General features: G+C 43.2%; 1 protein-coding gene, 1 long non-coding RNA gene and 1 pseudogene across 4 annotated transcripts in view; 1 reads left to right on the top strand and 2 right to left on the bottom strand.

Moving 5' to 3' along the window:
- Positions 1-12060, bottom strand: part of LOC138758036 (uncharacterized) — a 120412-nt gene extending 108352 nt beyond the window's left edge. For both annotated transcript variants that reach the window (XR_011354070.1, XR_011354069.1), the window contains exon 1: positions 11451-12060. This is a non-coding gene — a long non-coding RNA (uncharacterized lncRNA). The remainder of the gene's footprint in view (positions 1-11450) is intronic.
- Positions 12061-12207: 147 nt separating this feature from the next.
- The window catches only part of otud4 (OTU deubiquitinase 4), a 95449-nt gene continuing 82361 nt past the window's right edge, over positions 12208-25295 (top strand). For both annotated transcript variants that reach the window (XM_069926320.1, XM_069926318.1), the window contains exon 1: positions 12208-12528. In XM_069926320.1, coding sequence (XP_069782421.1) covers positions 12370-12528 — 159 coding nt within the window. In that variant the 5' untranslated portion in view covers positions 12208-12369. The remainder of the gene's footprint in view (positions 12529-25295) is intronic.
- Positions 16891-17013, bottom strand: LOC138759659 (U2 spliceosomal RNA; annotated as a pseudogene).

Here is a 25295-nt window from a genome sequence, read left to right as displayed (position 1 = left end):
TCAGCACTACAAAACTGGCTATCCTGGGCTATGTGGTGCAGAACGGAGAAATCAGCCCGGACTGCGCCCGCATGAGCCTGCTTCTAGACCTCCCGGTCCCACACTCACAGAAAACCTTAAAGAGATGTTTGGGACTTTTCACAGTGGGTCCCCAACTACGCCAACAGGGCCCGTCCACTTATAAAAGCCTCAGCTTTTCCTCTCAGCCCAGCAGCTATCATAGCCTTTACGGAGATTAGAGATTTGATTGCAAAAGCAACCCTGCGATTTATAGATGAGACGATTCCTTTTCAGTTATAGACCGACACCTCAGACGTAGCATTGGCTGACACACTGAACCAGGAGCGACGACTGGTAGCCTTTTTCTCATGGACCCTATAGGGGTCCGAGGTAAGACACTCGGCAGTGGAGGAGGCTATTGTAAAGCACTGGAGACATTATCTGGCATGTAAACACTTCACCCTTGTCACAGACTAATGATCCGTGGTTTTTATATTCGATAACCAGAACAGGAGGAAGATTAAAAAATGATAAAATCCTGCACTGGAGGATAGAACTGTCTACGTATAGTTACGACATTCTATACTGTCCAGGGAGGCTCAATGAGCCCCCAGATCCTCTGTCCAGGGGCACCTGTGCAGACCCAGTGGCAGAGCATGCACAATGATCTGGGTCACCCAGGAGTCGCTAGACTGTTCCACTTCATAAGGGCCCAAAATCTCCCATTCTCGGTAGAGGAGGCACAGACGGTAAGCAGGGGCTGCCCCATTTGTGTGGAGTGAAAACTGCAGTTTCACCAACCAGATAAAGCCACGCTAATAAAAGCTACAAGTCCTTTTGAGCGCCTCAGCCTCAACTTTAAAGGCCCACTCCCTTCCTACGACAGGAACGTCTATATCCTTAATGCCATAGACAAATACTCATGCTTCCCTTTTGCTATTCCGTGTCCCAATGTATCTGCAGCCACGGTAATAAAGTGCCTGCAACCCATTTTCAGCATGTGTGGGTACCCCAGCTATATACACACAGATAGGGGTGTCGCCTTTTAGTGCTGAGGTCCAGCAGTACCTGAGAGGCATAGCCATCAGTCATACCACAAGCTATAACCCCAGAGGTAATGGGCAGGTAGATAGGGAAAATCCCACTATCTGGAAAATGGTCCTACTGACCTTAAAGGTAAAAGACCTACCAGTGGCAAGATGTGTTACAGGAAGCCTTGCACTCCATACGATCGCTGTTGTGTACTGTCACTAACACGACACCTCATGACCGTATGTTTTCTTTCTTGAGGAAAGCCGCGACAGGCACGGTGCTGCCTTGATAGTTAATGACACCGGGACCGACGCTCCTCCAGAAACACTGCAGGCCCCACAAAACGGACCCTCTGGTGGAGCCAGTGGAAGTGAGGCACGCGAACCCCCACTACGCATACGTTGCATTCAGGGATGGACGGGAAGACTCAGTGGCCACCAGGGATCTTGCACCGGCCGGACGTGTGAACGACGCAGGAGAACCGGCCCCTATGGATCAGCAGGAAGGGACAGTGGACGACGCAGGAGAGCCACAGACCCCTACAGATCAGCGGAAAGAAATCGTGGATGATGCGGGAGGGCCATGGACCCCTATGGACCCGTACGAAGAATGATGGACACCAGGACGGACAATTGTCACGCCATTGCATGGGGCCCCGCTGAACAACACACCCCCAACAACCAGTACCCCAATGGGAAGCCCTACATGACCTCAGCATATTCCCGCCAAATGTCAGGACTCTCAACCCTTAATACCCTCCACCCCATCCCCCCACCCCCCCCCTCCGCCACCCACCCCAGTACCCTGAAAGTCCAGGAGGAAAAGGAAACCTTGCCAGATACTGGACTTATGAAAGCATTGAAAAGAGAAGAAGGGTGGGGGGGGTGAGGGAGGCCAAAAATCTTTTTAAGATGGGGGTGAATGTATTGACGGCGACTAGCATCAACCACACGAGACAGAGTGCAAGTAAAATGCTAGTTTTAATTGGCTAATATATCCAGCTAGGCCTTACCTCTGTGCAAGCCTAGGCCAGAATGAGGGAGAATGAGCTGCAACCGGTTTATATACACAAGGTCACCAGGTGGTGGCCTCTTCTTTGGCTTGGCTTTGCGGACAAAGAGTTATGGAGGGGTAAAATGTCCACGTCAGCTGCAGGCTTGTTTGTGGCTGACAAGTCCGATGCGGGACAGGCAGACACGGTTGCAGGGGAAAATTGGTTGGTTGGGGTTGGGTGTTGGGTTTTTCCTCCTTTGTCTTTTGTCAGTAAGGTGGGCTCTGTGGTCTTCTTCAAAGGAGGTTGCTGCCCGCCGAACTGTGAGGTGCCAAGATGCACGGTTTGAGGCGATATCAGCCCACTGACGGTGGTCAATGTGGCAGGCACCAAGAGATTTCTTTAGGCAGTCCTTGTACCCCTGGTGGCCTAGTGGTGTAATAACATACTACCACACTAATGAAGAAAACCTGAAACCCAAATTATAAGAAAAGACAACTAGCAAAAATTTAGGATCACTTTTACCAAAGCTCCTGGGAATCTGACTTATTTGAATCATTAAAAAAATACCGTCAGTTCTTTGTTTACCCTGCATTTGAAGTTGCACTGAGGTGACGAATTAAAGGACAATCACAATACTTAAAGCCCCACTGAATTTCAAAGGAAAAGTAGTGGAAAATTTCAGAAACCAGGAAGAAACTAAATGCTTTGAAACTGAAATAATTTGAGGGCTCCTGAAATGCAGTATCGTTTATTTATATGTCACATTGAACACATTTATCATAGAGTCGGGAGAGTTAGATTGGAAACAGGCCCTTTGATCCAACACAGCCATGCTGATCAAGTGGCCCAGGTAAATTATGGCACCGAACTAATTTTCAACACCGTTAATTTTGCAGTAGAGGCTGACTTAACCAAGTGCAAAAAATGGAAGTATTTATTCAGTTGCACAGATTTTAGTTAATTAATATTATTGCTATTCATTTCTATGCATGTAAGTGTTGATTTTGTTTAACTTTTCTCCCCCAAAACAGTCAAATTTAAATTCCTTTGCATTGCTCAGGAAGACTAAACCAGGAAATATAAATTTAAATTTTAATAATAAAATTCTATTTAGACAAAATTTATTTCCCAAAACAATATTGAACACATAATTTGAAGTTATTGAAGAGATAAATACATTGATGCATTTAAAGAAAAGAAGGATATGCACGTAAAGGATGAAGGAATAGAAAATCAAAATCAACGGTAAGAAGAGAGGAAGAGAAGACAACGGAGGAAAAAGGTGAAGGCCTTACCTGTCCGAAGAGGCCCGCTGTGGAAAGAGGAGCCCGCATCCTCAGGTCGGTAGAAAAAGAACTACAACAATGGCTCGCAGAGCCGAGTAAAAGTGCGCAACCGCGCATGAAAAAAAACACACCGACGGGAGGGGGGACCAGCTGGGGAGTCGATCTCCAGAGCCGGCAACGACAGCTACAGAACACCTGCAGCAAGAAGAGACCACAGAAGACAATGGAAACAAGAAAGAAGAGAAGGAAAGGGCAACAAAGAAACAACAGATGGCCAACCCAGAGGAAGAAGAAGAGGAAGAATACAGTGAAATAGATGAAGGGAAAGGCAAGGTAAAGGATATACTTTCTCTTGTTAGAGGATACATGGAGTCATTTAAAGAATGGCAAACACAGGAATTCAATGATTTAAGAAGAAGAATAAACAACACAGAAGAGAAAGTGAATAAAATAGATATGACCTTAACAGAAATGGGGAAAAAAATGGACAAGATGGAAGAACGGGCAGTAGCAGCAGAAATTGAGGTAGAAGACTTAAAAAAGAAATTGGAGGAATCTAATAAAAAAACTAAAGAGACACAAGAACTACTAGCTCAAAAAATAGATATAATGGAAAATTATAACAGAAGAAATAACATAAAGATAGTGGGCCTTAAGGAAGATGAAGAAGGCAAGAATATGAGGGAGTTTATAAAAGAGTGGATCCCTAAGACCCTAGGATGTCCAGAACTACAGCAAGAATTGGAAATAGAAAGGGCACATAGAGTATTGGCCTCTAAACCACAACCACAACAAAAACCAAGATCTATTGTAGTAAAATTCCTAAGATATACTACAAGAGAAAAGGTACTGGAGAAGACAATGGAAAAAGTAAGAGAGGGCAACAAACCACTGGAATATAAAGGGCAAAAAATCTTCATTTATCCAGATATAAGTTTTGAACTCCTAAAGAAGAGAAAAGAGTTCAATACAGCAAAGGCGATTTTATGGAAGAAAGGGTATAAATTTATACTGAAGCATCCTGCGGTATTGAAAATATTTATTCCAGGACAACAAAACAGACTATTCTCGGATCCAGAAGAAGCACGAAAATTTGCAGAACAATTACAAAAATAGACTGAGGGATGAAGACGGGTAATGAGAGTAAAAATGATCACGAATGATATGTATGTGGGTAAAGACAAAAATAGACTGAGGGATGAAGACGGGTAATGAGGGTAAAAATGACCACGATTGATATGTATGCGGGTAAAGAGGTATAAGAGTGAATAGAGACAATGTGCATACGTGAATGTATCTGTAATTAGAGGAAAATATAGATAGTGTAGACAAGAATTAATAAGGGAAGGTAATGGAATGGAGAGAATAAGGAGGGAATTAAAAGAGTGACCTTTGTGACATATGAAAAGTGAAATCTTTTCTGGGGGGGGCTGGGTGGGGGAAAATAGCGGTCACTGCAAAATCAGTTGACGCTTGCGAGTGGATTCGCAAATCCAAATGGAGAGGGGAGATGTGATTGTCCGACAAGGGATAAAGGACAACTCAGGAGGGGAAGGGGAGATTGGGGATAAAGAAGATAGAAATAGGAGAATAAGGAAAATGTTGGATGTTGTAGGAATGTTGTCTTGTAAAGAGTTGAAAATAAGAAAACAGAAATGGAAAAGGAGGAAAGGTAATGATGGAAAAACGGAAAGAGAAGATAAACAAAATATAAAATGGCTATGCTGAACTATATGACTTTAAATATTAATGGAATACATAACCAAATTAAAAGGAAGAAACTACTAAATTTACTGAAAAAGGAAAAAATAGATATAGCATTTGTCCAAGAAACACACTTAACTGAATTGGAGCACAAGAAATTAAAGAGAGATTGGGTAGGACATGTAACAGCAGCATCGTATAATTCAAAAGCAAGAGGAGTGGCTATATTAATTAGCAAAAATGTGCCATTTAAAATAGAAGAGGAAATAATAGATCCAGCAGGGAGATATGTTATGATAAAATGTCAGATATATTCAGAGCATTGAAATCTACTTAATATATATTCACCTAACGAAGAAGATCAAAAGTTTATGCAAGATATCTTTTTGAAGGTAGCTAATACGCAAGGGAACATACTAATAGGAGGGGATTTCAATCTGAATTTGGATCCAAATATGGATAAAACGGGGAAAAAAATTAACAGGAAGAACAAAGTAACCAAATTTATAATTAAATCAATGCAAGAAATGAAACTTGTGGACATATGGAGGAAACAAAACCCAAAAGAAAAGGAATACTCATACTACTCGACTAGACATAAAACATACTCAAGAATAGACCTATTTTTGTTATCAGCTAGTATGCAAGATAGAGTAAGAAAAACAGAATATAAAGCGAGAATGCTATCGGACCATTCACCCTTAATACTGACAGTAAAGCTAGAGGACATCCCTCCAAGAATGTATAGATGGAGATTAAACCCCATGCTACTTAAAAGACAGGATTTTAGAGAATTTATTGAAAAACAATTAAAAATTTGAAGTAAATACGGAATCAGTGGAAGATAAGTTTATACTATGGGACGCAATGAAAGCATTCATTAGAGGGCAAATAATAAGTTATGTAACCAAGATGAAGAAGGACTACAATCAGGAAACAGAGCAGTTGGAAAGGGAAATAGTAAACATAGAAAAAAAATTAGCAATGAAGGAAGATACAACTAAAAGAAGAGAATTGGCGGATAAAAAAATAAAATATGAAACATTACAAACATATAAGGTGGAGAAGAATATAATGAAGACAAAACAGAAATATTATGAACTAGGTGAAAAAACACACAAAATCTTAGCATGGCAGCTTAAGACAGAGCAAACTAAGAAAATGGTATTGGCAACAAGGAAAAAAGACAAACAAATTACATATAATCCGAAAGAAATTAAGGAAAACATCAGAGAATTCTATGAACAATTATACCGAACTGAAAACGAAGGGAAAGAAGGGAAAATAGATGAATTTTTGACTAAAATTGAACTACCAAAACTACAAATAGAGGAACAAAATAAATTAACAGAACCATTTGGAACAGTAGAAATACAAGAGATAATAAAAAAATTACCAAATAATAAGACACCAGGAGAGGATGGACTCCCAATAGAATTCTACAAAACATTTAAAGTCCTATTAATACCGCCCCTCCTGGATGTAATCAACCAGATTGATGAGACACAAAACTTACCAGATTCATGTAAAACAGCAATAATTACAGTGATACTAAAACAAGGGAAAGATCCACTCTCACCAGCGTCATATAGACCAATATCTTTGCTAAACACAGATTATAAGATAATAGCTAAACTATTAGCAAACAGATTAGCAGAACAGGTACCGAAAATGGTAAATTTAGACCAAACTGGATTTATCAAAAAAAGACGCACAACAGACAATATTTGTAAATTTATTAACTTAATTCATGCAGTCGAAGGAAATAAAGCACCTGCAGTAGCAGTTGCTTTAGACGCAGAGAAGGCCTTCGACAGAGTAGAATGGAATTATTTGTTCAAAGTATTGCATAAATTCAGTTTACCGGAGAAGTATATTAATTGGATTCTTTGGCTTGGCTTCGCGGACGAAGATTTATGGAGGGGGTAAAAAGTCCACGTCAGCTGCAGGCTCGTTTGTGGCTGACCAGTCCGATGAGGGACAGGCAGACACGATTGCAGCGGTTGCAAGGGAAAATTGGTTGGTTGGGGTTGGGTGTTGGGTTTTTCCTCCTTTGCCTTTTGTCAGTGAGGTGGGCTCTGCGGTCTTCTTCAAAGGAGGCTGCTGCCCGCCAAACTGTGAGGCGCCAAGATGCACGGTTTGAGGCGTTATCAGCCCACTGGCGGTGGTCAATGTGGCAGGCACCAAGAGATTTCTTTAGGCAGTCCTTGTACCTTTTCTTTGGTGCACCTCTGTCACGGTGGCCAGTGGAGAGCTCGCCATATAATACGATCTTGGGAAGGCGATGGTCCTCCATTCTGGAGACGTGACCCATCCAGCGCAGCTGGATCTTCAGCAGCGTGGACTCGATGCTGTCGACCTCTGCCATCTCGAGTACCTCGACGTTAGGGGTGTGAGCGCTCCAATGGATGTTGAGGATGGAGCGGAGACAACGCTGGTGGAAGCGTTCTAGGAGCCGTAGGTGGTGCCGGTAGAGGACCCATGATTCGGAGCCGAACAGGAGTGTGGGTATGACAACGGCTCTGTATACGCTTATCTTTGTGAGGTTTTTCAGTTGGTTGTTTTTCCAGACTCTTTTGTGTAGTCTTCCAAAGGCGCTATTTGCCTTGGCGAGTCTGTTGTCTATCTCATTGTCGATCCTTGCATCTGATGAAATGGTGCAGCCGAGATAGGTAAACTGGTTGACCGTTTTGAGTTTTGTGTGCCCGATGGAGATGTGGGGGGGCTGGTAGTCATGGTGGGGAGCTGGCTGATGGAGGACCTCAGTTTTCTTCAGGCTGACTTCCAGGCCAAACATTTTGGCAGTTTCCGCAAAGCAGGACGTCAAGCGCTGAAGAGCTGGCTCTGAATGGGCAACTAAAGCAGCATCATCTGCAAAGAGTAGTTCACGGACAAGTTTCTCTTGTGTCTTGGTGTGAGCTTGCAGGCGCCTCAGATTGAAGAGACTGCCATCCGTGCGGTACCGGATGTAAACAGCGTCTTCATTGTTGGGGTCTTTCATGGCTTGGTTCAGCATCATGCTGAAGAAGATTGAAAAGAGGGTTGGTGCGAGAACACAGCCTTGCTTCACGCCATTGTTAATGGAGAAGGGTTCAGAGAGCTCATTGCTGTATCTGACCCGACCTTGTTGGTTTTCGTGCAGTTGGATAATCATGTTGAGGAACTTTGGGGGACATCCGATGCGCTCTAGTATTTGCCAAAGCCCTTTCCTGCTCACGGTGTCGAAGGCTTTGGTGAGGTCAACAAAGGTGATGTAGAGTCCTTTGTTTTGTTCTCTACACTTTTCTTGGAGCTGTCTGAGGGCAAAGACCATGTCAGTGGTTCCTCTGTTAGCGCGAAAGCCGCACTGTGATTCTGGGAGAATATTCTCAGCGACACTAGGTATTATTCTATTTAGTAGAATCCTAGCGAAGATTTTGCCTGCAATGGAGAGCAACGTGATTCCCCTGTAGTTTGAGCAGTCTGATTTGGATTAATTGGATTAATTTGGATTAATTGGATTAAAGCATTATATAAGGGACCGTTAGCGAAAGTGACAGTAAATGGACATGTATCAAAGCAATTTAACTTAAGCAGGTCAACGCAGCAGGGATGCCCACTATCACCGTTATTGTTTGCGCTAGCTATAGAACCATTAGCAGAATTGATAAGAATAGATAATAATATAAAAGGAATAAAAATAAAAGACAGGGAATATAAAATCAGTCTATTTGCGGATGATGTGATAGTGTACTTAACAGAACCAGAACTATCAATAAAAGAATTATATAAGAAATTGAAGGAATATGGAGAAGTGTCGGGATACAAGATAAACGTAAATAAAAGTGAAGCAATGCCTATGAATAACGCGGATTTCTCAAAATTTAAGAAGGAATCCCCATTCAGATGGCAAATGCAGGCAATAAGATACCTAGGTGTACAAATAAACAAAAATCTAGGCCAATTATATAAACTCAATTACAATCCACTAATGAAAAAATTACAGGACGATTTAGAGCATTGGAAAGAGCTACCACTAACACTGATAGGAAGGATAAACTGTATTAAAATGAACATTTTTCCAAGTATACTATACTTATTTCAGGCATTGCCAATACAACTGACAGAAAAATTCTTCAAAGAGTTAACGAAAATAATAAGGAAATTTTTATGGAGAGGGGGGAAACCGAGGATAGCATTAGATAAATTAACAGAATGGTATAAACAAGGAGGCTTACAATTGCCAAACTTCAAAAATTATTATAGAGCCGCACAATTAAGATACCTATCAGATTTTTATCAAACAAGGGAAAAACCAGACTGGACGAGATTAGAATTAGATAAAATAGGGGAAAAGATACCTGAACACATATTATATAAATGGGACGAAAAATTGGTACAACATAGAACTTCTCCAGTATTACACCATCTCCTCAATATTTGGAAAAAGATTCATGTAGAAAGAAATAAAACAAATTATCAATTACCAAAACTAATATTGACGCAAAATAAGCTACTCCCTTTTACAATAGACAACCTTTCCTTTAGAAAATGGGAAAAAAAAGGGATTAAAAGAATAGAAAATTGTTTTTCAGGAAGTAGATTCTTATCCTTTGAACAAATGAGAGATAAGTACAATATAACTGGAGATACAGCGCTGGCATATTACCAACTGAGATCCTACTTGAAAGAGAAATTAGGAAGCAATTTGAGTTTACCAGAGGGAAGTAACCTTGAATATGTGATTACAGATACAATGTTAATCAAAAGATTTATAACAAATATGTATATTAAACTGCAAGAAAAGGAGAATAAGGAAACAAATGGTAAAACTAAACAAAAATGGGAACAAGATTTAAATATAAAGATAAAAAAGGAAACATGGGAGAAATTATGTTCTGGAACGATGAGAAATACAATAAATACGAGTCTACGTATGATACAATATAATTGGTTACACAGACTATACATTACACCGCAAAAGTTAAATAAATGGGACCCAACAGTATCTGATAGATGTTTTCGATGTAAAAAAGAAAGGGGAACAACAATTCATGCAATCTGGACATGTGAGAGAGTAGAAAAATTTTGGGATGATCTCAATCAGATATTAAATAAAATAACAGAAAACAATATACCAAAGAATCCAGAGATCTTTCTCCTAAGTAACATAAAAAATAAAGAATTTGGAATACACTTGGAGGATGCACAAAAAAGATTTGTTAAGATAGCCCTAGCCGTAGCAAAAAAATGTATTATGTCAACCTGGAAATTGGAAGATAATTTGAAAATACAACAATGGTATATAGAAATGAATAAATGTTTTCCATTAGAAAAAATAACATATAGTTTAAGAAATAATATTGAAATGTTCGAACAAGTATGGGAGCCTTACATTAAATACAATAGCGAAAACCTACCGGGAACAAACATTACCTAAGTTGATGGAAGGAGAAGAGAAGAAAAGAATGGACTCAGTAGAATTTCTGGTGTATTTTTGTTGAATGACAACATTGTCTAACTGGCTTAATGCAACCTTGATTGTATACCTAAAATGGATGAGAGGGGGGGGGTGGGGGGGTGGCTTGGGAGGAGGGGGGGGGGAGAAAAAGTCACTGTATATGTGTGAAAAAGAAAAAGTGTATATCATGGCTAACGTGATTTATGGTGTGAAAAATAAAAAAATTTAAAAAAAAGGATGAAGGAATAGAAGACTCTCCTGGTGGATATAAATGCTTGGTCAAATATTATGACATTTATGGCACTAAATAACATCAACGTCACCTTAATATTCAGGGGTGGTAAGAGATGTCTACTTCAAATGAATATGAGAAACTGGAGGAGGGAAAACTATTCATCTGATACAACATTCAATAAAACCATGGCTGAACATTTACCTCACTGCTACTTTCCTTCTCCAACCAACCCCATAACCCTTGATTCACATTGAAATCTAAAAATGTATCAATTTCTACCTTAAATATGTTGATCGCCTGCGTCTCCACAACCCACGGGGTAGAAAATTACAGATCATTATCCTATGGATTAAATTTCTACTCATCTCAGATCTGAATTAAAATCAGAATTTATTGTCCTGAAATTTATTGTTTGCAGCAGCATCCCAGGGAAAATATTTATACCTTACAACAATAAATCTAAATAGTGCACGTAAAGTTCAGGAATCTGGTGGCCTAATCTGGTGGAATCTTGTGCTGCTGAGCGCTCGTCTTTAGGCCCCTGTACCTTTTCCTGATAGCAGAGTGAAGAGAGTGCAGTCAACTGGAATTTATTGTCTATGTAGAGATGAGACAGCCGACTTCTCCTCTTGGCTCTGCCCCCATCAGTCCCGATATAAACCCTACTTACCTGGACTATTGGAAATACTGGCCGTAAGTTGTAAGCTAATGAATGGGTGTTTGTGCTCCATCGATCACAGTACAATTTTATGAGCTTACTTTTAAAGATGGGCTGGAAGCCCTCTTGAAGCCAGGCATGCTCCCGGTCGACCCTCTGTCCCCAGAGGAATTTGCCGACTGGTTGGAGTGCTTCCAGTCCCTCGTAGCGGCCACCCCCAGACGTCTTCCACTCCGATGGCCTCTGGAGATCGGCCCCAAGGGATGCATGGTCATCAGGGACTGCACAACGTCCATCGAAGGCCCGCGACGTGAGGCCCCAGACATGAGACACCGACTCTCAGAACATCAGCAAAGACTGGGCGAATCGCTGGATGACGACGTCCTGGAACCCAAAGATTAATATGGTGAATCCCTGTTGTAGTCTCTCTATAACAAGCATCCCCCCTCTTAGACAACAGGTATTGCAGAAATATTCCCGGTGTGGTCATCACAAGAGTAATATCATTCCAATAAGAAATTTAATTTTCTCTTAGGCTGATTCCTGCTTCTAACTTCTAACTTCCTTGCGAAGTGTTTCCAGTATTTGCTGTTTTTAAATGTAAGGGAAAGTCAACACCGAAGGGAACCCGTTCTTCTCCTCGCCCCCGACCCAAACTCCTCTCTGTTCAGTCCGCCTTATTTTCCGCGAAGCTCCCTTGCAATGCACGCTGGGTTCCTGTAGTTCTCCTGCATCCGACGACTGCGCAGAAGAATGTGACACTGCACGACATCACCCAGAAGCCATGGCATCAAAACAAATGAAAGCCGCAATGCACGCTGGGTCCCTGTAGTTCTCCAGCATCCGACGACTGCGCAGAAGAATGCGACGCTGCACGACATCACCCAGAAGCCATGGCGTCAAAACAAATGAAAGCCGCGACGCAGCGCCTTCGGTGAGACTGCCGGCCGCGAGCTCGGGAAGTTTGGGCCGGAGCCCAGTCAAAGCCACCAAGCTAGAAGCGTGAGGCTGCCGCTTGACATGGAGAGGGCCGGCGCTGGGAAAGGCAAAGGCTGCGAGGCCGCCCACCAGCCGAGCCCGGGCGAAGTTCTGCTGGATGAATTCTTGGGGAAACAAGGTCTTTACCGGAAGAAAATTGCCAAGGACGGCTCTTGCCTTTTCAGAGCCGTGGCCGAACAGGTAGGGAGGGCGCTGAATAAGGACACTTGATGTGAAAGTAACCAACAACTTTTTTTCCCCCACAAAGTACCGTTCAATTATTTTTCTTTGCTTAAAGGCATTTTTCCTCGTTGTGGAAATAATAATTTTCAAATAACGGGGCAATTTTGTTTTTAAAAAAAGTTGCATTCGTTTAACATTTTCAATACTTGCCCAAGTGGTCTGATATGTTTATTTTGTTTTACCCCCACCCCCCCTCCCAAACTGTTTGCTGCAGTTTGCACTTAAGGGCAGCGATGATGGGTATCTGAGGTTTGGATCTATAATCTCTTCTTAACCATTGTGATGTGTAGGATCGCAAAATGTGCAGATAAGGACATGAATTCTTGAACCGAAAGTGAAACAAGAAGGGAACCAAGTACGGAATTGAGAGAGGGGGCGGGGGGGGGGGGCAAACAGTGAGAGAAGGCGTTTGATCTTTTGTGTTTTTTTTTTAAATTTTTCCTTAATTGCTTACAGGCAGACGCAAAACGGAACAGTTGTAACTGTAATCCCATTCTGATTGCCGAGCAGTATTTTTTTGCCCCTGTTTGTTTGTGGGTAAACGACCGGCAGGCAAATGGGACGAAAGGAGAGTTGTTCCTTTGTTGACTGATAGACTTGATGTGACTGACTTGAGGGTTTGGGGGTATTTTGAGCTTGTACTGTAATGGTCTGGGGTTTTTCCTCCTGCGCACCTTGTAAATATCTGTTGTTAACGTTGCCATACAGGCTTATGTTTTGGGGGTGTTCTCTCTCTTTGGCTTGGCTTCGCAGACGAAGATTTATGGAGGGGGTAAATGTCCACGTCTGCTGCAGGCTCGTTGATGACTGACAAGTCCGATGCGGGACAGGCAGACACGGTTGCAGCGGTTGCAAGGGAAAATTGGTTGGTTGGGGTTGGGTGTTGGGTTTTTCCTCCTTTGTCTTTTGTCAGTGAGGTGGGCTCTGCAGTCTTCTTCAAAGGAGGTTGCTGCCCACCGAATTGTGAGGCGCCAAGATGCATGGTTTGAGGCGATATCAACTGACTGTGGCAGGCACCAAGAGATTTCTTTAGGCAGTCCTTGTACCTCTTCTTTGGTGCACCTCTGACACGGTGGCCAGTGGAGAGCTCGCCATATAACACGATCTTGGGATGGTCCTCCATTCTGGAGACGTGACCTACCCAGCGCAGTTGGATCTTCAGCAGCATGGATTCGATGCTGTCGGCCTCTGCCATCTCAAGTACTTCGAGGTTGGTGATGAAGTCGCTCCAATGAATGTTGAGGATGGAGCGGAGGCAGCGCTGATGGAAGCGTTCTAGGAGCCGTAGGTGATGCCGGTAGAGGACCCATGATTCGAAACCGAACAGGAGTGTGGGTATGACAACTGCTCTGTATACGCTAATCTTTGTGAGGTTTTTCAGTTGGTTGTTTTTCCAGACTCTTTTGTGTAGTCTTCCAAAGGCGCTATTTGCCTTGGCGAGTCTGTTGTCTATCTCGTTGTCGATCCTTGCATCCGATGAAATGGTGCAGCCGAGATAGGTAACCTGTTTGACCGTTTTGAGTTTTGTGTTTACGATGGAGATGTGGGGGGGCTGATGGAGGACCTCAGTTTTCTTCAGGCTGACTTCCAGGCCAAACATTTTGGCAGTTTCCGCAAAACAAGACATCAAGCGCTGAAGAGCTGGCTCTGAATGGGCAACTAAAGCGGCATCGTCTGCAAAGAGTAGTTCACGGACAAGTTGCTCTTGTGTCTTGGTGTGAGCTTGCAGGCGCCTCAGATTGAGGAGACTGCCATCCGTGCAGTACCGGATGTAAACAGCGTCTTCATTGTTGAGGTCTTTCATGGCTTGGTTCGGCATCATGCTGAAGAAGATTGAAAAGAGGGTTGGTGTGAGAACGCAGCCTTGCTTCACGCCATTGTTAATGGAGAAGGGTTCAGAGAGCTCATTGCTGTATCTGACCCGACCTTGTTGGTTTTCGTGCAGTTGGATAACCATGTTGAGGAACTTTGGGGGACATCCGAGGCGCTCTAGTATTTGCCAAAGCCCTTTCCTGCTCACGGTGTCGAAGGCTTTGGTGAGGTCAACAAAGGTGATGTAGAGTCCTTTGTTTTGTTCTCTGAGAACCAAAGACTTGTTGATCCAAACCAAGGCTTTTATTAGCTAAAGTCTTATTCACCACATCTGTGATCTGTGGAAGGGGGTACGCATCCAGAAGCGTAAAGCGGCTGATTGGCTGTAGTCAACCACCATCCGCGGCTTCTCCCCAATTTTTAACAACCACCACCTGGGCCCTCCAGGGACTCGAGCTAGGTTCGATAATGCCCTCATCCAGCAGTCTGTGCACCTCGCTTGTGATAAATTTCTTGTGTTCATAACTATATTGCCGGCTTTTGGTGGCCACAGGCTTCCAGCCAGGGGTGAGGTTTGCAAAGAGCGCTGGCGGAGCATCTCGGAGAGTGGAGAGGCCACAGGTGAGGCCCCAGGACACGGGGGTGGGTGGCTCGTGCTGCCGCTGGCAGGCTTCCGGGGCAGAGTGGTTACAGACAGAGAGTGGAGTGTGAGGCCCACAAAAGTGCAGGGAAATGGTTTGAAACTGGCACTGAAAATCCAGTCGCAGCAGTGCAGGGGCGCACAATTGGGGAAGGACTAATAGTTTGAAGTCTGTGAACGTTATGCCCTGGACTTTCAGGGTCGCCACGCAATACCCCTTTACCCCATTTGAGTGTGATCTGGTCACCAATGAAATCCTCTGGGCAGTGGGGAGAATAGCCAGTCCGCAACAGTGGGCCAGGTCTGGGCAGATAAAACTGTTTGTTGACCCCGAGTCAAATAAGCAATTGGTACAGTGTCCATGCACTTTAATCAGTTCCATTGCTTTTGTGAGGGGATGGGGAAGACCTGGTCGAGGGTTACTGATGCAGAGACTTGTAATGGGGACAGTGGAGTCCTGCGTGATGATGCCACGCAACGTGTGCGTGATGGCGTCACGCAAACAGTTGTGCTTGAAGAGACAATGTTGAGGAGTTGGTGTTGCTGCCTGCAGGCTGCTGGGGGTGTCGGCCAGCCAACGGGAAGTGTTGGGGGTCACTGCTTGCTGTCGGTGGTGGGGCACTCAGTCGGGCGGACATCGGCGGTGGGTACCGGGTCGGTAGCGTCGGTTGCAGCTGCGGCAACCTGGTCAGCTGCCTTGGTAGTGGCGGCGGGTCCCCAGTCAGTGTCAGTAGTAGCGGCAGGTGTGGCGTGTCCCTGGTCGGCAGCAGCGGCGGTGGGCTCAGCAGTGATGGCAGCAGCGGGACCCCTGGTCAGCAGCGGCGGCAGCCGTTGAGGTCGGGGCTGGGGCCTGGTCGGACATTGCTTCGTGAGGGAGGGTGGACGTCATTGCGGCGAGGGTGGGTTGTACCTTCCACACTCAGCGTCTGCCCAGTGACGTCAGGCGCTGCCCTGCGGTGGAGCCCTCGCTCTCATTGGACGAGAACTCTGAGGAAGAAATGTTTGAATGGGAGGGTGGCGATTGGGGCTTCACACTGTGTTTGACGGTGGCCACTTTGCAGCGACAGACTACAGCAAAATGGCCGTTTTTAAGGCACTTCTGGCACTGCCTTTTCTCACCAGACACTGGGACCTGCTGTGCTTGTTCCTATCGCAGAAATAACACTTTGGGGTTGGATCGGGCAGCGTAGCGGCAGCTGACAGGCCGTCGGTGTACCGGGGTGGGGGGGGGGGTGGTAGTAAGGTAGAGGGAGGGCATCCTACTCACATCAGAGTGTGGGGTCCAGCCCCGAGAGAACACGTCCATACTTAAGACCGCAGTCTCCATTGTCTCTGCGATCCAGATCACGTCCTCTAGGTTTTCTTCCCCGTGCTCTAGCAGGCGCTGCCTCACCTCATTCGACCGAACCCCGGCCACATAGGCATCCCAAATAAGATCATCTGTGGTCTCCGCAGCAGTTCTGTCTGTGCAGGCATTGTCCCTGCCGATTGCCCTTAGTGCCTGAATAGCTCTACAGGACTCACCGTGTGGTGTTGCCTCCTTGTTGCAAGTTTGTACCGGGCATAGACCCTGTTCACTGGTTGCCCTTTCAGCACCTTCATGGCAGCTGCGTAAGTGATCACGTCCTGGATGCTCTGGTAGACTCTCGGGGACACCATAGTCATCAATATTAGTAGTCAACAGCTGTCCTCTATCACGGCAGGGTCAGAGAGCTGTAAGTATATTTCGAAGCATCTCACCCAGTGCTTAAAGTCTTTCGAGGCTCTAGCTGACTGTGGGTCGATGTCGAGGCGTTCCAGCTGTAGCATACGCTCCATCCCTTCAAAACCTTTCAGTTAATAAAATTGTAGAGCGTGTCGAAAGAACCAAAGACTTGTTGATCCAAACCAAGGCTTTTTTTTTTCTGGTCCCTAGATAAGGGACGTATCAGATATTAAACTGATAAGAACAGATACTACACTTGATCTTAGCCAAAAGGCCGAGAAGCGATCCCAAACCAAGGCTTTTATTAACTAAAAGACTGGAGCATATCACATGTAGGTGGACCAGTCCAGAATGACCTGGTCTGGCTCGGAGCAATCCTTTAAGACCTGCCAGTAGGTGTGGCTACATTCTCAGCCAATCACAGTCATCCTACACTACCATCTGTACATATACACATTGGTGATAGAATCTGTACTATCACAGGGGTTTAAGTTTATTGAGGTAATTCTATTCTTGTTTTAAACTCAACCCTTCTGTTTGTGCTTCTCTCAATTGCTGCCGGTGAGGTGTAATGTAAATTGGGTGCTCATGTCCAGTATAGTTAACCACATTTTGGAAGCTTATATGTGTTTGCAAAGGATAGATCTGTGTTCTCTCAAAATGTTCAATTCATTTGGATTGTACATCATCAATCGCAAACAGAAAAGTTAATGAACCAAAAGGCTGGTCATCTCCAGTCAAATGGCAGTGGTCTGCATGGAATGTCCTTAAAGCCCTATAGAAGAAGGAAATGGTGGAACTTCTCCATGCACAAAGTAATTTGGCAGATTTCCTTAGCTGCACAACTTTCAAACATGCACCAAGATCTTGTTTAGATAGTGTTGTATCAGGGTGCCCTCATTGGAACTGACATACATTTGTGAAATCTGAATCCACTGCATGCTGCCATTGGCAGTTGCACGAGGCTTGAGTCTGTCATCCATCTTTCTTCTGGAATGTGTTTATCAAGAATGTACAAAGGGATGTTGTAATCTGTCTTAAGGTTCATCTGGAGCATGTATATTACACAAAGCCTAGAGTTTCATGATTTCTCAGTGATGAATACTGAGACAGAAGATTATCAACTTGGAAAAATCAGCACATGATGATCTTCCAGTGCAAGGAGCTGTCCACACCTTATTCTTTCAAACTGGCACTTTCTAAGATGCTGGACTTCATACTGATCCTTGCTGAACTTGATCCAATGGTTCAACAGAGAAAGACCACATGTTAAGGAACAATTGCGTTTCAAAGGAGAAATCCACTCCCATAATTTTTGTTAATATTTCCCCCAAATTTATCCAAAAAAGGTCTTAATTTCATGCATAATCAAGTAGAATGTATTGTTTCAGCAGTCTTGATGGAAGTTGAGCGAGCATCTTTTGATCAAAACTATTTCATGATACTGTATCTTTTTATTGTGTTGACTCTAAATTATACCCCTCATTCTTGAATTGTGCCTTTTGAAAGAAGGAACTTTCTGATTAATACATTTGTTATTCAGGAGTGCAATTATGTTAGGAAACAGATTTTAAGTTTGCTGTTTCAAATTGGAGTTTAAATCTTTGGGGAATTAAACAAACAATAAATACATTAAGGAATTCACATATTCCATTTTGAAATGTTATGGATGTTTGACATCATTTTTTGTATTTTTACTGTGTGATAGCTTGTGTTGTTCAAATATTCTCTCATCTAGTTCTTTAGTTAAATAATGCTAAGTTTAATAAGTCTTTTCATGTATCTTATCAAAGCTTTGTTCCAAGCAAATTCCCAATCATTGCTCCCATAGGACTTTCTGTCCAAAACTTAGTCCTCTCGACACCCTTAACCACAACAACTGCATACTCCATTCGAATATAAGGATGTGCTTCTATTAGCCCCTTTCACACTTGCATCCCACTAAATTGGCCATTCAGTGTCCTGGGATAGGAATGGGGGTTTGGCGTTTCACACTTGACCTTTGACCACTCCTAACTGGGACACTGAACACTTTCACACTTGCAAGGAGCCATCCCAGGGGTTAGGAATGTTCTACCTTCTGGTGACATCATGACGCATTAAGTGATGGTGAACCTGCCCTAAATCCTGATCAATGTATTATGATTTTGTATTTGAACAAAAATAATCATGCCTAATTATAACATAATTAAACTTTATGTATAGCACAGTATGAGCCCTTTAGCCCCTGTTGTTGTACTGACCTATATAAACCTTTAAGGGACCGTGGGAAAGTGCTAGCAATAAATAACAATAGCAGAATTTTTAAACCATGTGGGGAAAATTAGTGGTGCTTTAGCACACAATATATATAGCATGGGAAAGTTGGTAGAGCTAGAGTGAACAATTTTTATAGCGTGGGAAAGTTTGTAGCACTATCACGTACAATTTGTTCAGCGTAAGAAAGTCGATAGCACTATTGTGTCCAATTTATAAATACCGTGAGGGGATAAAGTGATGGCGGACCTGCCCTCCCAGAATTCCATATTCAAAGCTGCATGCATGGAGCATTCATGGAGTGGTTTCTCTTCTGCATGGCATTTGGGGAAGTCAGGTCCCCCATTGCTTTTTCCCCTTGGTCTTTATAAAATGTGCATTAAAATGCTACCAACTTTCCCACGCTATTTAAAAATTGTCCACTATTGCTATTTATTTTCTTTCTCTCTCTCTCTCCCCCCCCCCCCCGTGACTTTCCCACAACAAAGTTTACACCTTTATTTTAATCTTCCTTCACATTCCTGCACTCATGCAAAAACTTGGGCATTTCAATCCCACAATGCAATTACCCATTTCACACTTGCCTGATTGCAACTTTGCACTTGCTGGGGATTGAACTAGGGGTCAAGGCTGTCAATGCCTGGCATGAGATAATGTCATCTGACGCTAACGTTGAGACAATTTTCCTTTCACATGAGACACTTAAAAGGCAGATTGGCCGTTAATTCCTAGGATCACCTGCAAATGTGAAAGGGGCTCAAGAGTCATCTACATGTAACTTTAATATATCCTACCAAAAAGGGTAAAATTTGTATTCGTGTGCACGCTCTTGATCAAAAGTCTGCACCCATGATGTTAGTGGATTAGTTGCAGTTTAAAGAACTGTCTCAAGTGATCTCTGCTTCCCTGATTTGGCTTTTCATCTCCCTGGAAATGAAACTGAAACCAAATTACCAACCAACTGACAAAAAAATATAATTAGCATGAAAAGTTGATATTCAAAAGTTAATTGTATTCCTAAAAACAACATTGATCTTTCTTCATAGCTAAGTTCAGCAGTCAACCTTCTACTCAACTTTGCCTATCTCTCCTGTAATTCCTCTAATAGTTTTTGTAATATCGCGACCAATAGCCTGACTGGGAATACTCCATTAATTTACAAGGGTTCAATGTCATCTTCAATTTGTAAGTTGCATCCTAAATGATACATCTCAACATGTAATTAACTTTTGCATTGCCTGGGAAGACTGACCAGAAAGTGTTTACTGTTAAATATACTGTGTATTTAGTAATTCTGTCTTCTATTCTCCACAAAAGAAGGACATATCTTGCATTAAATTACATAGACTTTTACACAGACTGGGAAATCGTTTAGTACCTTGGCTTTGTCCTTTGCAATAGCTGGAATATTCCAGTGGCCACACATTTCAGTTCTCTGCTTCATTCTCTTGCCGACATGCCCGTCCATGGTGTCATGCACTGCCATACTGAAACCTCCTCAAGTTGGAGGAACAATACCTGGTATTACTTCTGGGCACCACCCCTTCACCCCCCAAATTATATGCCATTAACATTGATTTCTCTGGCTTCCCTTAGCACTTCCTGTCCCCTCCCCCACCCCAATTTCTCCTTTCCTCCAGGTCTGTCTCCCCCTCTTTCTGTTTCCTTCTGTCTCCTTTCCTCAGGCTCTGCATTCACAGAGCTGCTTTTGATCAATTCTCATCTTTCCTCTCGTGCTCAATTATCATGTTGTGTCTGTTGGTCTGTGCTCCTCACCCTGCCCTTTCTTCGTTTGTCCCCAAGCCTTTTTATTCAGGATTCTCATACCTTGTAGGATGGCTCAGGCCCGAAACATCGGTTATATATCTTTATCTCCTATGGGTGCTGCGAGTCTTGCTGAGGTTCTCAGGCTTATTTGAGCCTTTAGTTACAGAATTTATTGTCATGAAAATGTCATGAAATTTGTTGTTTTCTTGCTGCACCATTTCATCAGATGCAAGGATTGACAACGAGATAGACAACAGACTCGCCAAGGCAAATAGCACCTTTGGAAGACTACACAAAAGAGTCTGGAAAAACAACCAACTGAAAAACCTCACAAAGATAAGCGTATACAGAGCCGTTGTCATACCCACACTCCTGTTCGGCTCCGAATCATGGGTCCTCTACCGGCATCACCTACGGCTCCTAGAACGCTTCCACCAGCGTTGTCTCCGCTCCATCCTCAACATTCATTGGAGCTCTTTCATCCCTAACGTCGAAGTACTCGAGATGGCAGAGGCCGACAGCATCGAGTCCACGCTGCTGAAGATCCAGCTGCGCTGGGTGGGTCACATCTCCAGAATGGAGGACCATCGCCTTCCCAAGATCATGCTATATGGCGAGCTCTCCACTGGCCACCGTGACAGAGGTGCACCAAAGAAGAGGTACAAGGACTGCCTAAAGAAATCTCTTGGTGCCTGCCACATTGACCACTGCCAGTGGGCTGATATCGCCTCAAACCGTGCATCTAGGCGCCTCACAGTTCGGCGGGCAGCAACCTCCTTTGAAGAAGACCGCAGAGCCCACCTCACTGACAAAAGACAAAGGAGGAAAAACCCAACACCCAACCCCAACCAACCAATTTTCCCCTGCAACCGCTGCAACCGTGTCTGCCTGTCCCGCATCGGACTTGTCAGCCACAAACGAGCCTGCAGCTGACGTGGACATTTACCCCCTCCATAAATCTTCGTCCGCGTAGCCAAGCCAAAGAGAGATTGTTCGTTACAGGTGCAAAACTTGCTCTAAATTACATTAATATTTAATAAATAAATTGTTGCAGAAGAGGAGAAAAATATGAGGTAGTGTCTGTGGTTCATTGTCCATTGATGATGGAGGGGAAGAATCTGCTTTTATACTTCAGGCTTTTGTTTCTCCTTCCTGATGGTAGCAGTGAGAAGAGAGCATGACCTTGATGATGGAGGCTGCTTTCTTGAGGCACCACTTCTTGTAGATATCCTTAATGGAGTGAAGAGAGAAGATGGCACTGGATGAGTTCACAGGTCTCGAGTATTTTCCTGTCCATTGGCAACTTCATACTAGACAGTGATGCAACTAGTCAGAATGCTCTCCATGGTACACCTATGGAAATTTGCAAGAGTCTTTGATGACATAACAAAGAAGCTCAAAGTCCTCATGAAGTGTAGCTGCTGGTGAGTTTTCTTCTTGATTGCATTGACACGAAGGCCGCAGGAGAGATCTCCGGAAGTTTTGACACCTAGGAATTTGAAGTACCTTACATTACCCTTTCCATTGCTGACCCTTCAATGAGGACTGGTTTGTGTTTTCCTTGTTTATCCTTCCTGAAGTCCACAATCCATTCTTTAGTTTTGCTAATGTTGAGTGCAAGGTTGTTGTTGCGACACAACTCAACTAGCTGATCTATCTCACTCTACATCTCATTGCCATCTGTGATTCTTCTGACCATAGTAGTGTCATCAGCAAATTTTTAGATGGCATTTGAATTGTGACTTGCCCCACAGTCATAAGTGTTGAGTGAGCTGAGCAGTGAGTGAAGCATACATCCTTAAGGTGAGGCTATCTTGATTGTCAGTGAGAAAGAAACAGATCTTTATTGACTACAGTTTAGCGTTTAACACCATCGTTTCTTCAAAATTGATCAGCAAACTCCAAAACCTAGGACTCAAAATCCCACTGTGTAACTAGATCCTGGATTTCCTCACCTCCAGACCACAATCAATGAGGATTGGTAAGAGCTTCTCCTCCACAATTTCTATCAGTACCGGAGCACCACAGGGCTGCGTTCTTACCCCCAGCTTTATGACTGTGTGGCTTAGTATGACAACCACTCCATCTACAAATTTGTTGATGATTCCACAACAGTAGGTTGAATAAAATGGGGATACAGGAGTTGAGATTGAAAGATTTACTGGATGGTGCACCAACAGCAGTCTTGCTCTCAATGTCACCAAAACCAAGGAGTTGATTGCTGACTTCAGGAAGGGAAAACCAGAGGTGTACAATACAGTAATCATTGGGGTATCAGCACTGGAGAGGGTGAGCAAATTTAAGTTCTTGGGAGTCTCTATTTTGGAAGATCTTTCTTGGGCCCCCACACACTAATGTCATCGTAAAGAAAGCACGTCAGCACCTCTATTTACTCAGGAGTTTGCAGATGTTTGGTATGACACCAGAAACCCTGGCAAATTTCTACATAAGTGTGGTGGAAAGTGAGCTGAGCTTATGTGGGCACCAATACCCCTGAGTCTAAAGCCCTGCAAAAGCATTAGATGCAGCCCAGGACCTCACAGGTAAAATCCTCCTCCCCACTGAGATCATCTGTAGGGAACACTGTCGTGGGGCGCAGCAACAATCATCAAGGATCCATGGACGCATTCTGTTCTCACTGCTACCATCAGGAAAGAGATAGAGGTGCGACAGGACTGCAGTATCTACTTCAGCCCATCCCATTGCTCCAGAGCTTCTTTAAGATGCTCACCGATTGTCAGGAAGTTCTTGTGGAATGGTATGGTGGCTAGTGTCTCCATGGAAAAATTGACTTGGGGTTATGAACTGGGAGGTCTGAAATTACCAGACTTCAAAAAATACTATTGGGCAGTGCAGTTGAGGTTTATCGCTTCTCTATGTGCCTTCCTGGGCACAAATTGGACTGCACACAGTAGGAGAACAGATAGCAAGAGAGTTAATATATAAGTGGGTCACCAAATTGAAAGAGGGAAACAGATAATCCCATATTAAAACATATAATTCAAGCATGGCAAAAGATAAATCAATGTATCAGGCTAAAGGTGGGGTTATCTCCTAAAATGCCCTTATCCCAGAACAAATTAATATCTATGACTCTGGATACAAGATCTTGGAAATCTGGTTCCGGAAGAGGATCAGGTGTAGCGAGGATTATTATGAATGGGGGCAACTTGTCATTTGAATAGCTGAGGAATAAGTATGATTTGTCAAATAAAACTTTCTTCTGCCATCTTCAGTTAAGATCTTAAAGTATAATTTGGGACCATCTATGGTCCAACCCATGTACAATGACTTGGAAATTCCAAATCAAAGGGGGAATATGTGTGTTTATTTCTATGATGTATCTCCTATTCCAAAGTGAAGGTCTGAAGCTGGGCTTACATAAGGCAAGGGAAAGGTGGGAGACAGACTTGGGCACAACAATCCACGAGCAGTGCTGGTCAGACCTGTGTTGGGACAGCATGACAGCAATCATTAATGCCAGATACAGGTTGGTTTCTTCCATCAATTGTACCTCACACCACAAAAATTACATAAATCCAAACCAGAAATTTTAGAAATGTGCTTTAGATGTGGAGTGGAGATTTGAACCTTTATCCATTCAACCTGGCTGTGTAGAAAGGTGAGATCCTTCTGGGAGGACCTGGAAGACATTCTGGGGGAAAAAAAAATTACAAAGGTATTTTTTCCACAGGATCCAGAATTGTACCTTCTGGGAAACATTTAAGTTTTAAACTTAAGTAGCAAATTCAGTTTGTGAAGGTTGCCTTGGCAGTAGCTAAGAAATGTATAGGGTTCACTTGGAAGTCAGACTCCCAACTAAATATTACACGATGGAAAACGAAAACACAGACTTATTTTCCTGTGGAGAAAATCACGTATAATTTAAGGAGGAAATATGAGCCATTGGGGTATGACAGCCTTATCTACAGCATATAGGTACGCAGATGTAGCTACATGTGTTCCAAATAGAAAAAAGGTAAAAATCCATTCTAATAGTGAAATGACTGAGATAAATGAAGTGGATCAGGGTACAGATGACATGCTTGTTTCATATCTTTTTCATTTTACTTTGTTACTCTGGGTTAATATTTGGCTCCTTTAAGGGTCTGTGACTATAGATTTTTATTTAATGTTTGTTTAATTTAAATAATCTCTTGTGATATTAGGGTATGGGAGGGAAGAGAGAGGGGTGGGTGGGTGGGGGGGGGGGAAAAGGACTCTGAATGTAATATATAATTGTTGAGAATGATTGTATTTTCTGGATTTGTGTGAGTCTTGTAAAATCAAAAATAAAATATTTTTAAGAAAAGAGGTATAGGTGCAACAAGATTTGCACCACCAGGTTCAGGAACAGCTGCTACCCTCCACCAACAGACAACTCAACGACAAATTCAATCAGAGACTCACTTAAGGACTCTTGAACTTTATTGATTTTTTTAACTTTCTACTTACAGTTAGTTGGTTTACATTGTGTACATTGAGTCAGTTTTTTTTGCACTGCCATGAAATGGTAATTCTGCCTCCCCTGCAGGACAGAATCTC

This window comes from Narcine bancroftii, chromosome 3, assembly GCF_036971445.1.
Source record: "Narcine bancroftii isolate sNarBan1 chromosome 3, sNarBan1.hap1, whole genome shotgun sequence".
Lineage (NCBI taxonomy): Eukaryota > Metazoa > Chordata > Chondrichthyes > Torpediniformes > Narcinidae > Narcine > Narcine bancroftii.
The sequence above is the reverse complement of the archived record's forward strand: the minus strand, read 5'-3'. Positions and strand labels throughout refer to the sequence as shown.